At 35.9% G+C, this 15,375-nt stretch overlaps 2 protein-coding genes across 2 annotated transcripts in view; both read right to left on the reverse strand.

Moving 5' to 3' along the window:
* Window positions 1–849: 849 nt before the first annotated feature.
* LOC128237766 (uncharacterized) overlaps window positions 850–15,375 on the reverse strand; it is a 34,295-nt gene continuing 19,769 nt past the window's right edge. The window contains exons 10-11 of the mRNA XM_052953351.1: window positions 14,155–14,190; window positions 850–5,905 (exon numbers count right to left, since the gene is read on the reverse strand). Of these exons, the coding sequence (XP_052809311.1) occupies window positions 5,718–5,905; window positions 14,155–14,190 (224 nt within the window). The 3' untranslated portion in view covers window positions 850–5,717. The remainder of the gene's footprint in view (window positions 5,906–14,154; window positions 14,191–15,375) is intronic.
* On the reverse strand, window positions 9,925–11,571 carry LOC128238229 (uncharacterized). Its single transcript, XM_052953909.1, has 2 exons — window positions 11,314–11,571; window positions 9,925–10,921 (listed from the first exon to the last, which is right to left on the reverse strand). The coding sequence occupies exons 1-2, from the start codon at window positions 11,459–11,461 to the stop codon at window positions 10,563–10,565; spliced, it is 507 nt and encodes a 168-aa protein (XP_052809869.1). The 5' UTR covers window positions 11,462–11,571; the 3' UTR covers window positions 9,925–10,562.

A 15,375-nucleotide genomic window follows, 5' to 3' on the forward strand; every position in this document is an offset into this window, starting at 1 on the left:
TAAATAAACTTACACACCCAGCCCTTTCTTAAGGATTTGATCTAGGACTATGAAACTCAACTGGTAGGCTTTACATGATCTGTATATGACCCATGATGAGATCTTGGTAGTATATAGATTGCCTTTGACTAGTAAATGACACCATGCGTTTATGGATTCGAGTTTTTGTTTTATATAAAATGGGATGTCAAAAATAACAACTTTAAAAACTTTGTATGGATTCTGCTTATAAATATATCATCATTAATCAATAACACGCTTAAAAAAGGCATTTTTAAAAACAAATGAGCCAAAATGGCCCTATATCGCTCACAAGACAACTAATTAGTGGTTTTAAAGGATGTTGGTAAACGACTTCTCATGATATCAAGGATCTGGGACTTGCAGTTTCAGGAGTAGATTTTCAAAGATTTTACAATTAAAGTATATAGAAAACTTTTGGCCCCTGTGGCGGAGCCACTTATGACCCCCAGTGACATAAATTGAACAATCTTGGTTAAGGACCACTACCTAAAGCTGCATACCAATTATCATGCGTCTGGCCCATGGGGTTTTGGGGAAGATGTTTAGTTTAAATGTTAAGGCTGGACGCCGGACATCAGACATTGATCAATCACAATAGCTCACCTTGAGCACAAAGGTGAACAAAAAAGGGTGTTATTTTGCGTTACATCATTATAATCACCTGTGGCCTGGGTTTTGCAGATTTCGCCCCAATTGTATATACAAAGAAAACCCAAAAAACAACAATAATCCAGGCCACAATTGGTTTGAGCACAATAGAAAATTTCTGTAAAATATATGTCTTAACCTGAATTTACATGGACATGAAAAAGAAATCTAACTCAGTTTCAGGCATATATAACACCAATTTATTTCCATTCATAGCATCCAAGTATGATAAGAAATTGTGTTTTGAAAAGTTTCTACAGTCTAAGTACATTGTAATGTTTTTGCTTATAATAACATTATTGTAAATATATATAAAAAATGTTTTAGTTGTTACATACAAGGCTTTTATTACAAGTGATATACCAATATATTATTTCATAAAAAGCAAAACATGAAATGGAAAATATTTTTATGTTTTTTTGTTTAATAATAGTTTCAATGTCAATCATTACAATTTCTGTTAAACTGTCAACCATTACAAAATCTAAACCAACACACAAACATACCTAAATTCTTACACTCTCAACCATTACAAATTCTAAACCAACACACAAACATACATAAATTCAAACTGTCAATCATTACAAAATCTAAACCAACACACAAACATACATAAATTCAAACTGTCAATCATTACAAAATCTAAACCAACACACAAACATACGTAAATTCAAACTGTCAATCATTACAAAATCTAAACCAACACACAAACATACATAAATTCAAACTGTCAATCATAACAAAATCTAAACCAACACACAAACATACATAAATTCAAACTCTCAACCATTACAAAATCTAAAGCAACTCACATTCAAACAGGTATTCTTACACTCTCAACCATTACCAAATCTTCAAAATCTAACCCACATAATGATGCATTTTGTACACAATGTTTTCTCTTTAAAATCTAACCCATTACATAATGATGCATTTTGTACAAGTTTTCACTTCAAATCTAACCCATTACATAATGATGCATTTTGTACAAGTTTTCTCTTCAAATCTAACCCATTACATAATGATGCATTTTGTACAAGTTTTCTCTTCAAATCTAACCCATTACATAATGATGCATTTTGTACAAGTTTTCTCTTCAAATCTAACCCATTACATAATGATGCATTTTGTACAAGTTTTCACTTCAAATCTAACCCATTACATAATGATACATTTTGTACAAGTTTTCTCTTCAAATCTAACCCATTACATAATGATGCGTTTTGTACAAGTTTTCTCTTCAAATCTAACCCATTACATAATGATGCGTTTTGTACAAGTTTTCTCTTCAAATCTAACCCATTACATAATGATGCGTTTTGTACAAGTTTTCTCTTCAAATCTAACCCATTACATAATGATGCATTTTGTACAAGTTTTCTCTTCAAATCTAACCCATTACATAATGATGCATTTTGTACAAGTTTTCTCTTCAAATCTAACCCATTACATAATGATGCATTTTGTACAAGTTTTCTCTTCAAATCTAACCCATTACATAATGATGCATTTTGTACAAGTTTTCTCTTCAAATCTAACCCATTTAATAATGATGCATTTTATACATGTTTTCTCTTCGAAATCTAACCCATTACATAATGATGCATTTTGTACACTATTTTCTCTTCAAAATCTAACCCATTACATAATGATGAATATACTGAACATATATTTTCTCTTTAAAATCCAACCCATAACATTTTTATATACTGATGAATTCATGAGAATTTTCATGAATCTTATGTTCAACAATAACATACAGATATATAAAACCATACATTTTTAATCGTACATTAAAATGTTCATATCATTATTTTCATACATAATTACAAAATGCAGTCATCTAAATTTGTACTTTGAACAGCACGCCCTTTGGGCTTGTAATCTTGATATTTAAAGCCCGTTAATGAACAAGTTCAAAATCTGAAACTCTGAGATGTGCAAAAAAACACCACAAAGAAAGCCTGGTTTTGCACCTGACATATATTTCAATGAAAACATGTTTGTTTGTAGACAAAAGACGTATTCAGATCAACAGAATTTTAAGAAATATTACTTTACTGTTGCCGGTTTATACGATAAGATTTATATGTGATCTGGAACAAAAGTCGAGAAACATCCGTTTTTTCCCCAATTACCGTCACTCTATAGCTTATATTCAATCATTACTGTTCGGATGGAACTGCAAGGACTACGATCAGTTTCAAGCATCTAGATGATCTATATGAACATTTGGTAAAATGGGGCCTGACAGAAAATAAACAAGTTTGCCAAGTCTAAAAGTCCACCGGGCTTGCTCTAATGGATAATGAACAAGCCTGACATACATGTAAACAGTCGGGCTTTCCGGCTTCTGCTATTTTTGACCACTGAATATGAAGTAGGTACATAATACTATACACAAACCGGGAGACTTATCAAATTATAAACATGTCACTAGTCAGTATTAAAGCTGCACTCTCACAGACTGACCAATTTAACAACTTCTTTATTTTTTGTCTTGAAAAGAGCAAATATTTGCGTAAATATCTGCAAACCAATGATATAAGATTGCTGACAAAAAATTGATTGTAGATTTTCATATTCCCGTTCGCAAAAATTAATGTTTAATGGCTTAAACCGTTAATAAAGGTTTAAGAAAAATGTATAAAACATCAAATTTTGAACTGCAATATAAAAATCTGTGATCTGATTTTTTGTCAGAAGTCTTATATAACTGGTTTCCATGGATTTTCGCAAAAATTGATTCTTTCTTCGACACAAATTTAAAAAGATATAAAAACGTTCAATGTGTAAGAGTGCAGATTTAAAATACAACAAATAATACCAAAGGTCAATTGATATTGTAACTAAAAATGAAACGATGATAGTGTTGTCAAAAATTGATCGTTTGCTCCCTAGATCAGTGACAGTCGAGACTTGATTATCGCTTAAGTAGCAAAATCATAGTGTTATTTTCAAAGCAAAGTGATATTTCTGATAGACTAAATGTTGTTTTCTATTACTCATGAATATCAGATTATGATATTGATAATTGATCAAAATAACCATTCCAATTATTTTGATCATCAAGTATGGTTTTGGTCTTATTGTATCTCACCATGTTGTAAAAAGTTTGCCGGATTTTTCCTTATTATAACTCGGGACATCAAAACAGCTTGCTGTATCTGTTTATACCAGTACATGCTGGAGTTATAATATCCGCTACATGTCTTTTGAATTTGAACAAAAATGTTCAGGCAATGCATATTATATATAATATGCTGTCAATTTCAAACGAAATGGGACAAAACAACAATTAAAGCAACTAAGTGAAATTCCATTTTAAAACAATGACAATATATTGTACAGGTGAATAGCAAAATACATAATACACAAAGTGGTTGAGAGAGAACAAAAACAACATGGCCTTCATGGCAATTTTACCACACTTATAACTGTGGGGTATATGGCAAGAGGTACCAAACATCATGTTACTTATATAACTTGTTGGTATCAACTGGCAAATCCCCATAATTATACTGATTCCTAATTAACCTGTATTTGTTTTTGTTTTTTTGAACTTTTTTTTTATACAATTTGTAAACTGTATTTTAAATTTTGCATGATACGTGCATCATATTAATATTATAACACTCATGAATGTCTTAATATCAAATGAGATTATTTTTTTGGCATACAGGCTAGGTTTAAACCAGCATGTGGTAAATTACCTCTTCCCCGGTACAGCATCAGCTGTACTACCCTGCGCTGTACTAAAATGACTTCTTCGAGCACAGAGATCTTCATTCTTATGCAACAGAAGACCCCTTCAAACAAAACATGTAGAAAAGGAAAATATCGAGTGCTAAGTTTAATTTGAACAGTACGAAAACAATGTATGTCAAATAAACTTAGGGAAAGCTTTATATAAATAAGTAGAAAAAAATTTGGTGTTACATTTCAGAAAAGTGTTGGTTGTGCCCCAGACTAAAAGTTGATTACATAGGAACCATCTTTTAAACTAGTGTGTAACCATTTATCGAAAGATCACGATTTTCAGTTTAATATTAAGTTCATATCACAAAATAAAATTATTTTTTGCTTGCAAAATCCAACAATCTTTGCTTAACAAATAGAGGTATCAACTTTTAAAAAAAATGTGTAACTTCTTCGGAATAGTGATTCAAAAAAGTGATTGCACAAAACAAGCTTTGCTAAGATGGCCCTATACTCTATAGGGGAGTTAGACTTAACCCTGATACATATAGTAACATTTATTCTGGAACTTCACAAAATTCAAGACAATATTTTTTTGAAAATATATTTCCTAAAATATAATACCTACTGTTTTTCAGTTCTCTAGCATAGTCGAAATCTCTGTCCATATATTCTACATGATTGTTTAAAAGGGGGAACTTTAGGAGATGGAATGGAAATTGAACTCCTACATGAAGAAACAGAATTCATCCCCATGTCTACTTATACCAAACCAGCTCCTTCCGTAAGCTGCATCCCTAATTATATCTAGTCTGGGTTCCAAGGCAGAAAAATGTGAAAAATAAGGAAATTTACTGCACCCCTTTGCTATACAAAATATTTTGGCATCAAATTGTATGTAAAAGTCTGTAGATTATGGAAATAGACATTCTCCTAACACAACATATAAAAATAATTTGTATAACATACCTGACACTTTTTTCTCAAAAATGAGGACTTGGAACCCGGACTAATCAGGCTATTGCGCTGGCAGATAGAATAGGCATTATAAATATTTATCATTGATGATTAATACTATATAGGTTTAGTGATATTGCGTTTCTAAATTCAAGGATTATACTGCCATTTTTTTTTCAAATTGTTTCATCAGTTTTGATTGACTAGTCAATTGGGTATTCTCTATCGAAACATTATTACTAAACTGCTATAGCTTAGTAATTGGAAATGAAAGTGTAAAGATGATGGTTGACACTTTACAAAAATCGTGCAAACAACACTAAAATAAATATCAATGCCAGTCTTATCTGGCTAGGTTAAGCCCTACTGTTGCATAAGAAGTTAAATTATTAGGCCATGTACGTTCTCACTCTCTCCTCGACCCTTCTCTGGCACACCGGACAATTGGTGACCTTTTCTGCGCACGGCTCGCACAAACGATGGTGTGTGCATGGCAATAACAGAATATTACAGTCATTTTCTTTACAGTCGATGCACTTCAGGATCCCCTTCAGACGTTTATTCTCTTCCATAGGGTCTGAAATGTACAGAAGAGTTTTGTTCATATTAATTATGGTGGTATGGACAGTTTATGTTCATCATCTATTATTATATGTTTTCCGGTAATTGAGTAAGTTTATCAGTGTCCGAAATAAATCTGATATTTGAAACAGTGAATATAAAATCCAGGGTTTATACCGGTGTGATATCTGGAAATAAAATTGTCAACAAAATCATACACTTAACAATAAGTTGGCTGTTTTTACAACAGATATTACAAGACTGGTTCAATGGCAGACAAATCTCAGTTTCAAATGTTTGGGTTTGGTGCTTTATTTTTTGTGTTTTGTTTATTATATGTCAGGTTTTCTTTCAGTAATTCCCTAAGGTCCCGACAACTACGACACAACAGGTTTCCACTAATTTAGTGTGCGAAAATAACGGTAGCCCGATCGCCCGAGGCGACAAAAAAATGACCGGGCTACGAAAATATCCTCCAAGATTTCCCGACTTTACAGCTTCCTATAATGCATTGCGGCAACAGGACTTCAGGTAAAATCTTCAGTGGAAAATTATAAACAAGATGCGGAAATTTTCTAAAATTCTGTAAAATGACCGTAGGAAAATTGTAAATGGTAGGGAAATAGTAATAGTAATTTAAACAAGAGCGGTCACAGACAGCTATATCCCCCACCTCATGGGGGCATTTTTTGTAACAAAATCAATGGTAAGGGTAGTTTCTCAGGAACATAAGAAATGCGTAAAATTAAGAAAGGGCAATTACTCTTTCAAAAAAGGTCAAATTGCAAAAGCCTGACAATATGCGCTGCGTCACTATATAGTCATCAATCTGTGAAAGTTTGGTAGAAATTGCATGAAAAACGTAAGAGGAGTTGCGAAGAAACCAATTTTAAATGTAAAAAAAAGGGCAATAACTCTTTCAAAAATGGCCGAATCGCGAAAGCCTGACAATATGTGCTGCGTCTTTATATAGTCATCAATCTGTGAAAGTTTGGTAGAAATCGCATGAAAAACGTAAGAGGAGTTGCGAAGAAACCAATTTTAAATGTAAAATAAGCAAAGGGCAATAACTCTTTCAAAAATGGTCAAATCAGGAAAGCCAGCCAATATGCACTGCTTCACTTTATGATAATCAATCTGTGAAAGTTTGGTAGAAATGGCATGAAAAACGTAAGAGCAGTTGTGAAGAAACCAATTTTAAATGTAAAATAAGCAAAGGGCAATAATTCTTTCAAAAATGGTCGAATCGGGAAAGCCCGACAATAAGCGCTGCTTCACTTTATGATAATCAATCTGTGAAAGTTTGGTAGAAATCACATGAAAAACGTAAGAGGAGTTGCAAAGAAACCAATTTAAATGTAAAATAAGCAAAGGGCAATAACTCCTTCAAAAATGGTCAAATCAGGAAATCCCGACAATATGCGCTGCTTCACTTTATGATAATCAATCTGTGAAAGTTTGGTAGAAATCGCATGAAAAACAGGGCTATAACTCTTTCAACAAGAGCACCGCGTAACGGAGCATTATACGCCCGAAGAAGATTCGGCTTGAGGTCCTTCTAATGTAGTGATGATTTGTATAAAGTTATTTGAAAATCGCTTTATTAGTAACCAAGTTATGGCCCGGACACGGAATTGCTAACGGACGAGTAACAAAGATGTGGCCCGGACACAGAATTGCTAACGCCCCCCCCCCATGGTGATTCTAGTCTTTGAGTTATGGCCTGGACATGGAATGGCTTACCTCCCCCCCCCATGGTGATTCTAGACTTTGAGGAAAGGACCTGGAAATTCCATGTGACACATCCTTTTAATGTAGTGATGATTTGTATAAAGTTATTTGAAAATCACTTTATTAGTAACAAAGATGTGGCCCGGACACAGAATTGCTAATGCCCCACCATGGTGATTCTAGTGTTTGAGGTATGGACCTGAAAATTGCGCGCGACACATCCTTTTAATGTAATGATGCTTTGTATAAAGTTATTTGAAAATGACTTTATTAGTGACCAAGTTGTGGCCTGGACACGGATTTGCTAACGCACCCCCATGGTGATTCTAGTCTTTGAGGTATGGACCTGGAAAGATGTGGCCCGGACACAGTATTGCTAACGCCCCCCCCCCCCCAAATGGTGATTCTAGTCTGAGTTATGGCCTGGACATGGAATTGCCAAAGTCCCCCCCCCCCCCATGGTGATTCTAGACTTTGAGGTATGGACCTGGAAATTGCGCGCGACACATCCTTTTAATGTAATGATGCTTTGTATAAAGTTATTTGAAAATGACTTTATTAGTGACCAAGTTGTGGCCCGGACACGGATTTGCTAACGCACCCCCATGGTGATTCTAGTCTTTGAGGTATGGACCTAAAAATTGCGCGGGACACATCCTTTTAATGTAGTGATGATTTGTATAAAGTTATTTGAAAATCGCTTTTTAAGTTACCAAGTTATGGCCCGGACACGGAATTGCTAACGGACGGACAGACAGACGGAGAGACGATGGAGGCCATAACATAATACGACCCTTTGGGCGTATAAAAATGGTTGAATCGCAAAAGCCCGACAATATGCGCTGCGTCACTTTATGATCATCAATCTGTGAAAGTTTGGTAGAAATTGCATGAGAAATGTAAGAGGAGATGCAAAGAAATGAATGTGGGACGGACGCACACACGCATGCACACACATGCACGGAATCGCGCCTACCATTACTATATCCCCTTGCCTTTTCAAGGCGGGGAATAAATAGGGTCTTATCAAATAAGACCAATGAATTGATAAAAAAATATGACTGTATCAATACTAAGCTGTTTGTTTACATGTATTATTATGAGTGGGTGGTTTAGAGTGTCAAGTGTAAAAATTGAACAGTATTTGGTTGTAGGCAATCAGTAAATACCACATGTTATGTATGTTTGGAAATTATGTCCCTTAACTTTTCCAGGAAAAATATTTAATTATTAAATTGTTAATTATGGTAAACATGCTGGCCAAGGGTTCTATATTTATAATCTGCCTCCGTCAGAATGGTCTAGTGATACAAGAAAGATTCCAGACAATGAGGACAGATCTGTGAAGCTGTACCAACTAGAGACACGGGTTCTTGACAAAGCACATCAAGAACTGACGTCTCAAGACCCTATCAGTTAAAGCAGTTTGTACATTCAGTAAAGTAGTAGGAGAATCAGAAACTTTCAGCATTATATCTGCACGGTGCAATACTTCTCAATCAGCAAGCCACGATGAGGTGAAAGTGCTACATGTAATAATAGACAGAATCACTGATGATCCCTACTGTGGATACTGTACATGCACTGGGCATTTCTGAAACATGCGAACACAATGCCACTTTATTCTGTGTTGTCGATGCCACTTTATTCTGTGTTGCAGAGCTTGTTACGAAGGGCGTGAAGAAGTTTTAAAGCATGCCAACATGCACTGAGGAATTGTCACTGGCCTGAACCTAAAGGTAGCAAATCAGAGCCTGACACATTTGGCAATGTGAAAATTCGAAAAGTACAGCCAACAGTAAAGAGAACAGCAGAAACACCCTCCTTTGATGCGGTCGCGGAGCTACATTCAAATTTAATTAATGCAAACATATCAAATGGACAGTACTGTGCTGCAGTCCATGTGTTCAACCCAAGCCAGTTTAGGAAAGTGCATACAAATGAAGGACAGCCAAAACCTGTGAGGCTTGAAGACAAGTTTAATGTAGACATTGAGATGCTGGCCTATTTTAATGAAGTGACTATTGAATCAACACCCTTACCAGTAACTAGAAAAAGTGAAGCTATCTTTGTTTAAAGTCTTCATTTGAAGCAAAATGTTGCCTTCCGGCTTAGCATTAATGAACCAATTTGTCACGTGGTATACACTCTTTTGTATCACTGGCATTTGAAAGTTGGGCAAATAAGCACACACTGTAAAAACTTGTTCAATTATATCATGCATGTTCAACCGCACTGCCGTTCCAAGAAATGAAATGTTTTAATCCTCTGAATAACTTTCTCAACATGAATGCGTGTCTTCGAAATGTATTCGAAACGACTTGCCTCTTTTTGTGTAATCTGAGCCCCATCACGTACTTTAAATTCGGGGATTAGAAACTCTACACCTTTCTATTAAAATTCACCAGCCACATTAAAACCCCTGTCAGCCATGACTGAGTCACCATCTGAAAGATCATCCATCAGTGCACTACTCTGTAACATAATACGTTTATTGAATGCCCTTCCACCCCATGCCTTTGATATATAATTAACTGTCAAGTTTGGTGAAATACCAACTGAAAACTTTGCTGAATGATAGTGCTTATAGTTTGAAAATATCTTCTTCCTTGCTTCAAGATTTGAGGAGCTATAAACCATTCGTTCAGTGCTATCGAGAATAACCTTCAAATTGCCAAGGACTCGAAACACCCAGCCTGATCTGTATCTGAAGACTGCATTTCAAAGAGCAGTTTCAGTTCCCCATTCTGAAAGTTTGCGTGTGTAGTAAAGATACTCGACACATGTGCAGGGCTTATGTCAAATGTGTGGGCAAGTTCTTCATTGAAGTTACCAGTTATTAGCATCACAAGCACTAAGAAGAGTTCTTCAAATGTAAATTTTCTTTGAGGGCCTCTTTTGTTGGTTGCTTTAGGTTTGCCAGTTTATTTGCCATTCCAGAATCACAAAATCCCACCATCTATCCATGTTTTCAGATATTTACATCGTGCCTGGAAGACTTTGTATTTTGGTAAGTTGGTCCAAAATTGATTTTTTCCTGCATTGCCTTTTATGTTTTCAAGTCTCAGTTGCTTTGATTTGATTTCATGGTTTTCTTGCTTTAATGATTCAACAGTATCTTCCTGTTCATGCTTTGTTTTTGGTTTTACATAGTCATGATCACTGTTCAAAACAACTTTTTCACTATCTTGTGTAAAGCAGTTCAGCTTCTTTGGTGAACTAGGTCTACCAACTGTACTTTGACTCCAGGGCTGACCTCTTTTCTTTGTTGACACTGTTTGAGGTGATGGTGTGAATGTACCTGAAATGGATTAACGAACATAAACTTAAAATCAATAACTACCAATATTGCCAATGTTCTGTTGCTCTGGTAGGTTTGTAGGCTGCATGGTAAGCACAATGGTAAAAACAAGGCAACGCAGTTTTACTCAAGGCACTTCAGATTCCCCACAAAACCAGACCACATTTGTGCAACACTGAGCTAACAAGAGTGCCTTAGTTTAAGGCAATATAAATTTCTTCAAAATGTATGTAAAAAAAATTACCTGCTGGTAAATAATCCATGCAAATTATGTAGGAAAAACATATAATATGTAAGTCACAAGAAACAAGAAAACCCAAAGAGCTATTTACCAACATCAGCCTATTTTCACTAAAAATATATTTCAACATTTTTTTTCCCAATAAACATACCTGCAAGTGATGCAGTCTTAGTTTGTCCCTGCTTTGCTGAATTTCTAGGAAAAAGTGTTGGCACATATGTTGGATGCATTTCATCATCCACTTTGGCTTCTAAAATCATACAAATTACATCATACTTAATTATTCTTCGTAATTTCATGTTAAAAAAACTATCCAATTATGAAAATACGTCCAAGCGGAAGCAAGCAAACTACGGTAAAATCTGGGTGCTGATAATTGTTATATGAACAAGAAGCATTGTGGCCAGATTTGTTAAATTAATAACATACTTCAAATGACTGTTTATCACAAGTGAAGTATAACCACAAGTTGTTTTAAAACACTTGAGGCACTGGTAAGCCTTTAAGCATCATCAACCTATTCCCACAATTGACAAAATATTGTAGATATGGCTGCTACATATTTATTTAGTGCTTTTGTCAGGTTTGAATGAAAAATAAAACATTAATATACATTTGCAACCCTGTTCAATTATTGGTACAAATTCATTTATGAATAAAATATAAGATAAAATGATTACCGCTCATAAAGTGTTCTGAGCATATCCTGGAGTGTGACTTTGGCTGGAACAATTCAATTCTGGTAGAAAGAAACCTTCTTGTTTTCATGAGAGCATTTACCCCTTGAATTCGTGCAACCAATTACACAACATGAACACAATTGATCGACTCTAATCATGGAGTCTGACGCCCTCCTGTGTTCATACAACTTGAACACAATTGATCAACTGTTATAAACGTGGAGCCACATGCCCTCCTGGGTTCATACAACATGAACACAACTGATCAACTGTTATAAACGCGGAGCCACATGCCCTCCTGGGTTCATACAACATGAACACAATTGATCAACTGTTATAAACTTGGAGTCACATGCCCTTTTGGGTTCATACAACATGAACACAATTGATCAACTGTAAGTCACACGCCATCCTGTGAACATACAACATGAACACAATTGATCGACTTTATAAACGTGGAGTCACACGCCATCCTGTGAACATACAACATGAACACAATTGATCAACTGTTATAAACGTTGAGTCACGCACCCTCCTGGGTTCATACAACATGAACACAATTGATCAACTGTTATAAACGCGGAGCCACATGCCCTCCTGGGTTCATACAACATGAACACAATTGATCAACTGTTATAAACTTGGAGTCACACGCCCTTTAGGGTTCATACAACATGAACACAATTGATCAACTGTAAGTCACACGCCATCCTTTGAACATACAACATGAACACAATTGATCGACTGTTACATACGTGGAGTCACAGGCCCTCCTGTGTTCATACAACATGAACACAATTGATCGATTGTTATAAACGCGGAGCCACATGCCCTCCTGGGTTCATACAACATGAACACAATTGATCAACTGTTATAAACTTGGTGTCACATGCCCTCCTGGGTTCATACAACATGAACACAATTGATCAACTGTTATAAACTTGGAGTCACATGCCCTTTTGGGTTCATACAACATGAACACAATTGATCAACTGTAAGTCACACACCATCCTGTGAACATACAACATGAACACAATTGATCGACTGTTATAAACGTGGAGTCACACGCCATCCTGTGAACATACAACATGAACACAATTGATCAACTGTTATAAACATGGAGTCACGCACCCTCCTGGGTTCATACAACATGAACACAATTGATCAACTGTTATAAACGCCGAGCCACATGCCCTCCTGTGTTCATACAACATGAACACAATTGATCGACTGTTATAAATGCGGAGTCACACACCCTTTTGGGTTCATACAACATAAACACAATTTATCAACTGTAAGTCACACGCCATCCTGTGAACATACAACATGAACACAATTGATCGACTGTTACAAACGTGGAGTCACAGGCCCTCCTGTGTTCATACAACATGAACACAATTGATCGACTGTTATAAATGCGGAGTCACACACCCTTTTGGGTTCATACAACATGAACACAATTGATCAACTGTAAGTCACACGCCATCCTGTGAACATACAACATGAACACAATTGATCGACTGTTACAAACTTGGAGCCACACACCGTCCTGTGTTCATACAACATGAACACAATTGATCGACTGTGATAAACGTGGAGTCACGCACCCTCCTGTGTTCATACAACATGAACACAATTGATCAACTGTTATACACCTGGAGTCACACACCCTCCTGTGTTCATACAACATGAACACAATTGATCGACTGTTATACATGTGGAGTCACAGGTCCTCCTGTGTTCATACAACATGAACACAATTGATTGACTGTGATAAACGGGGAGTCCCATGCCCTATTTGGTTCATACAACATGAACTCTATTGATCGACTGATAAACATGGAGCCACGCACCCTCCTGTGTTCATACAACCTGAACACAATTGATCGACTGTGATAAACGGGGAGTCACACACCCTCCTGTGTTCACACAACATGAACACAATTGATCAACTGTTATACACCTGGAGTCACACACCCTCCTGGGTTCATACATGAACACAATTGATCGACTGTGATAAACGGGGAGTCACACACCCTCCTGTGTTCACACAACATGAACACAATTGATCGACATTGATAAACGTGGAGTCACACGCCCTCCTGTGTTCATTCAACACAAACACAATTGATCAGCTGTTATAAACGTGGAGCCACACGCCCTACTGTGTACATATTACATGAACACAATTGATCGACTGTGATAATCGTGGAGCCACACCCCCCCCCTACATTCATACAACATGAACACAATTGGTCGACTGTGATAAACGTGCACCAAATCTTGACACCAGTATTTTAAGACCCACTCACCAGATGGGAGGTTCTGTGCACCACCAGCAGACGCACCTGAAACACAATTAACAAAAATTATGTATTTACTTAATTGGCCATAGCTTCAGCAGTGAATAATGATTGCAGTTTAACCATTAATGCTGTGAAAAAGTCCAATCAAAGTAAAGTGGTTTTACTATTGAAATTGAGAATAAGACATTTCTGTTAATCTCTAAACTAGACACACCGCAATGTCATGAATCAAGGTTTTCAATTTGCAATATCAGAAGATTTGGGCAAATCGAATGATTGATGGATGCACATACAGACGGACAAGGGTTACAATTCTACATGGTTAATATATGCTTGAGCTTTGTTGGCAAAACAACCACAATTTAAAGCCTGCCGCTGTTGAAACAGTTCTGTGAAAGTTTGTTTAATTAAATATCATTTTTTTAAATATGAATATAGATGTCATATTGTTTCATTTGGTCATAGGATAGGCAAGCTACTAATAATGAACATTGGTGCTAAGTTTTTATTATTTTGACAATTTTACCAATGACCCATAAGTTTGACCTTGACTTTAAGATATTGGTCTTGCTCACAGCACACTGCAGTGTCATGGTGAACAAATATGCAACAATATTCCAACATACCCATATGCATGACCAAGTTACAGTCCTTAGACCAGCCAAAATATAAGGAAAAATGAACCTTAAGTGTGACCTTGAAGTACAGATATGGGTCTTGCAAGCAACACAACGCATTGTCATTAGATTTGTGCCAGGTTATTTTTAAAAGTCTCATCAAACATGGCCAAGATAAAGAGTTCTGAATAAACAACATGAGCTTGTGCTTTATAAAACAGCAACATTTTGCTATTGTAATATCAGCCTAACTAAAAACATTCAGACCACATTTTACTAAGTCAAGGGCCATAACGCATGTAAAGAATCACACAAATTGCAGATGCACAATTTCCCATGCTGACCAACATCCAAAAGAATTTTCATGTGTGTTAGTGCAACACTTTTGAAGCTTCATGTGACATCATTTGTTTCTTATTAAAGGGCCATAACAAAAAGAAATGTCATAAAAATTGCAGATGCACCATTTCCCATGCATACCCATACATGCCATATTTTCTGGAGACCATTCAGGGAGATTTGTTCAAAAGGCTGAAAATTCAGGGGGATTTTGGTTGTATTCAGGGGGATTTTTTTTAGCAGGTCTAAGTTGGCGAAATTTTAAAGTATT

Source organism: Mya arenaria, chromosome 6, assembly GCF_026914265.1.
Source record: "Mya arenaria isolate MELC-2E11 chromosome 6, ASM2691426v1".
NCBI classification, from domain to species: Eukaryota; Metazoa; Mollusca; class Bivalvia; order Myida; family Myidae; genus Mya; species Mya arenaria.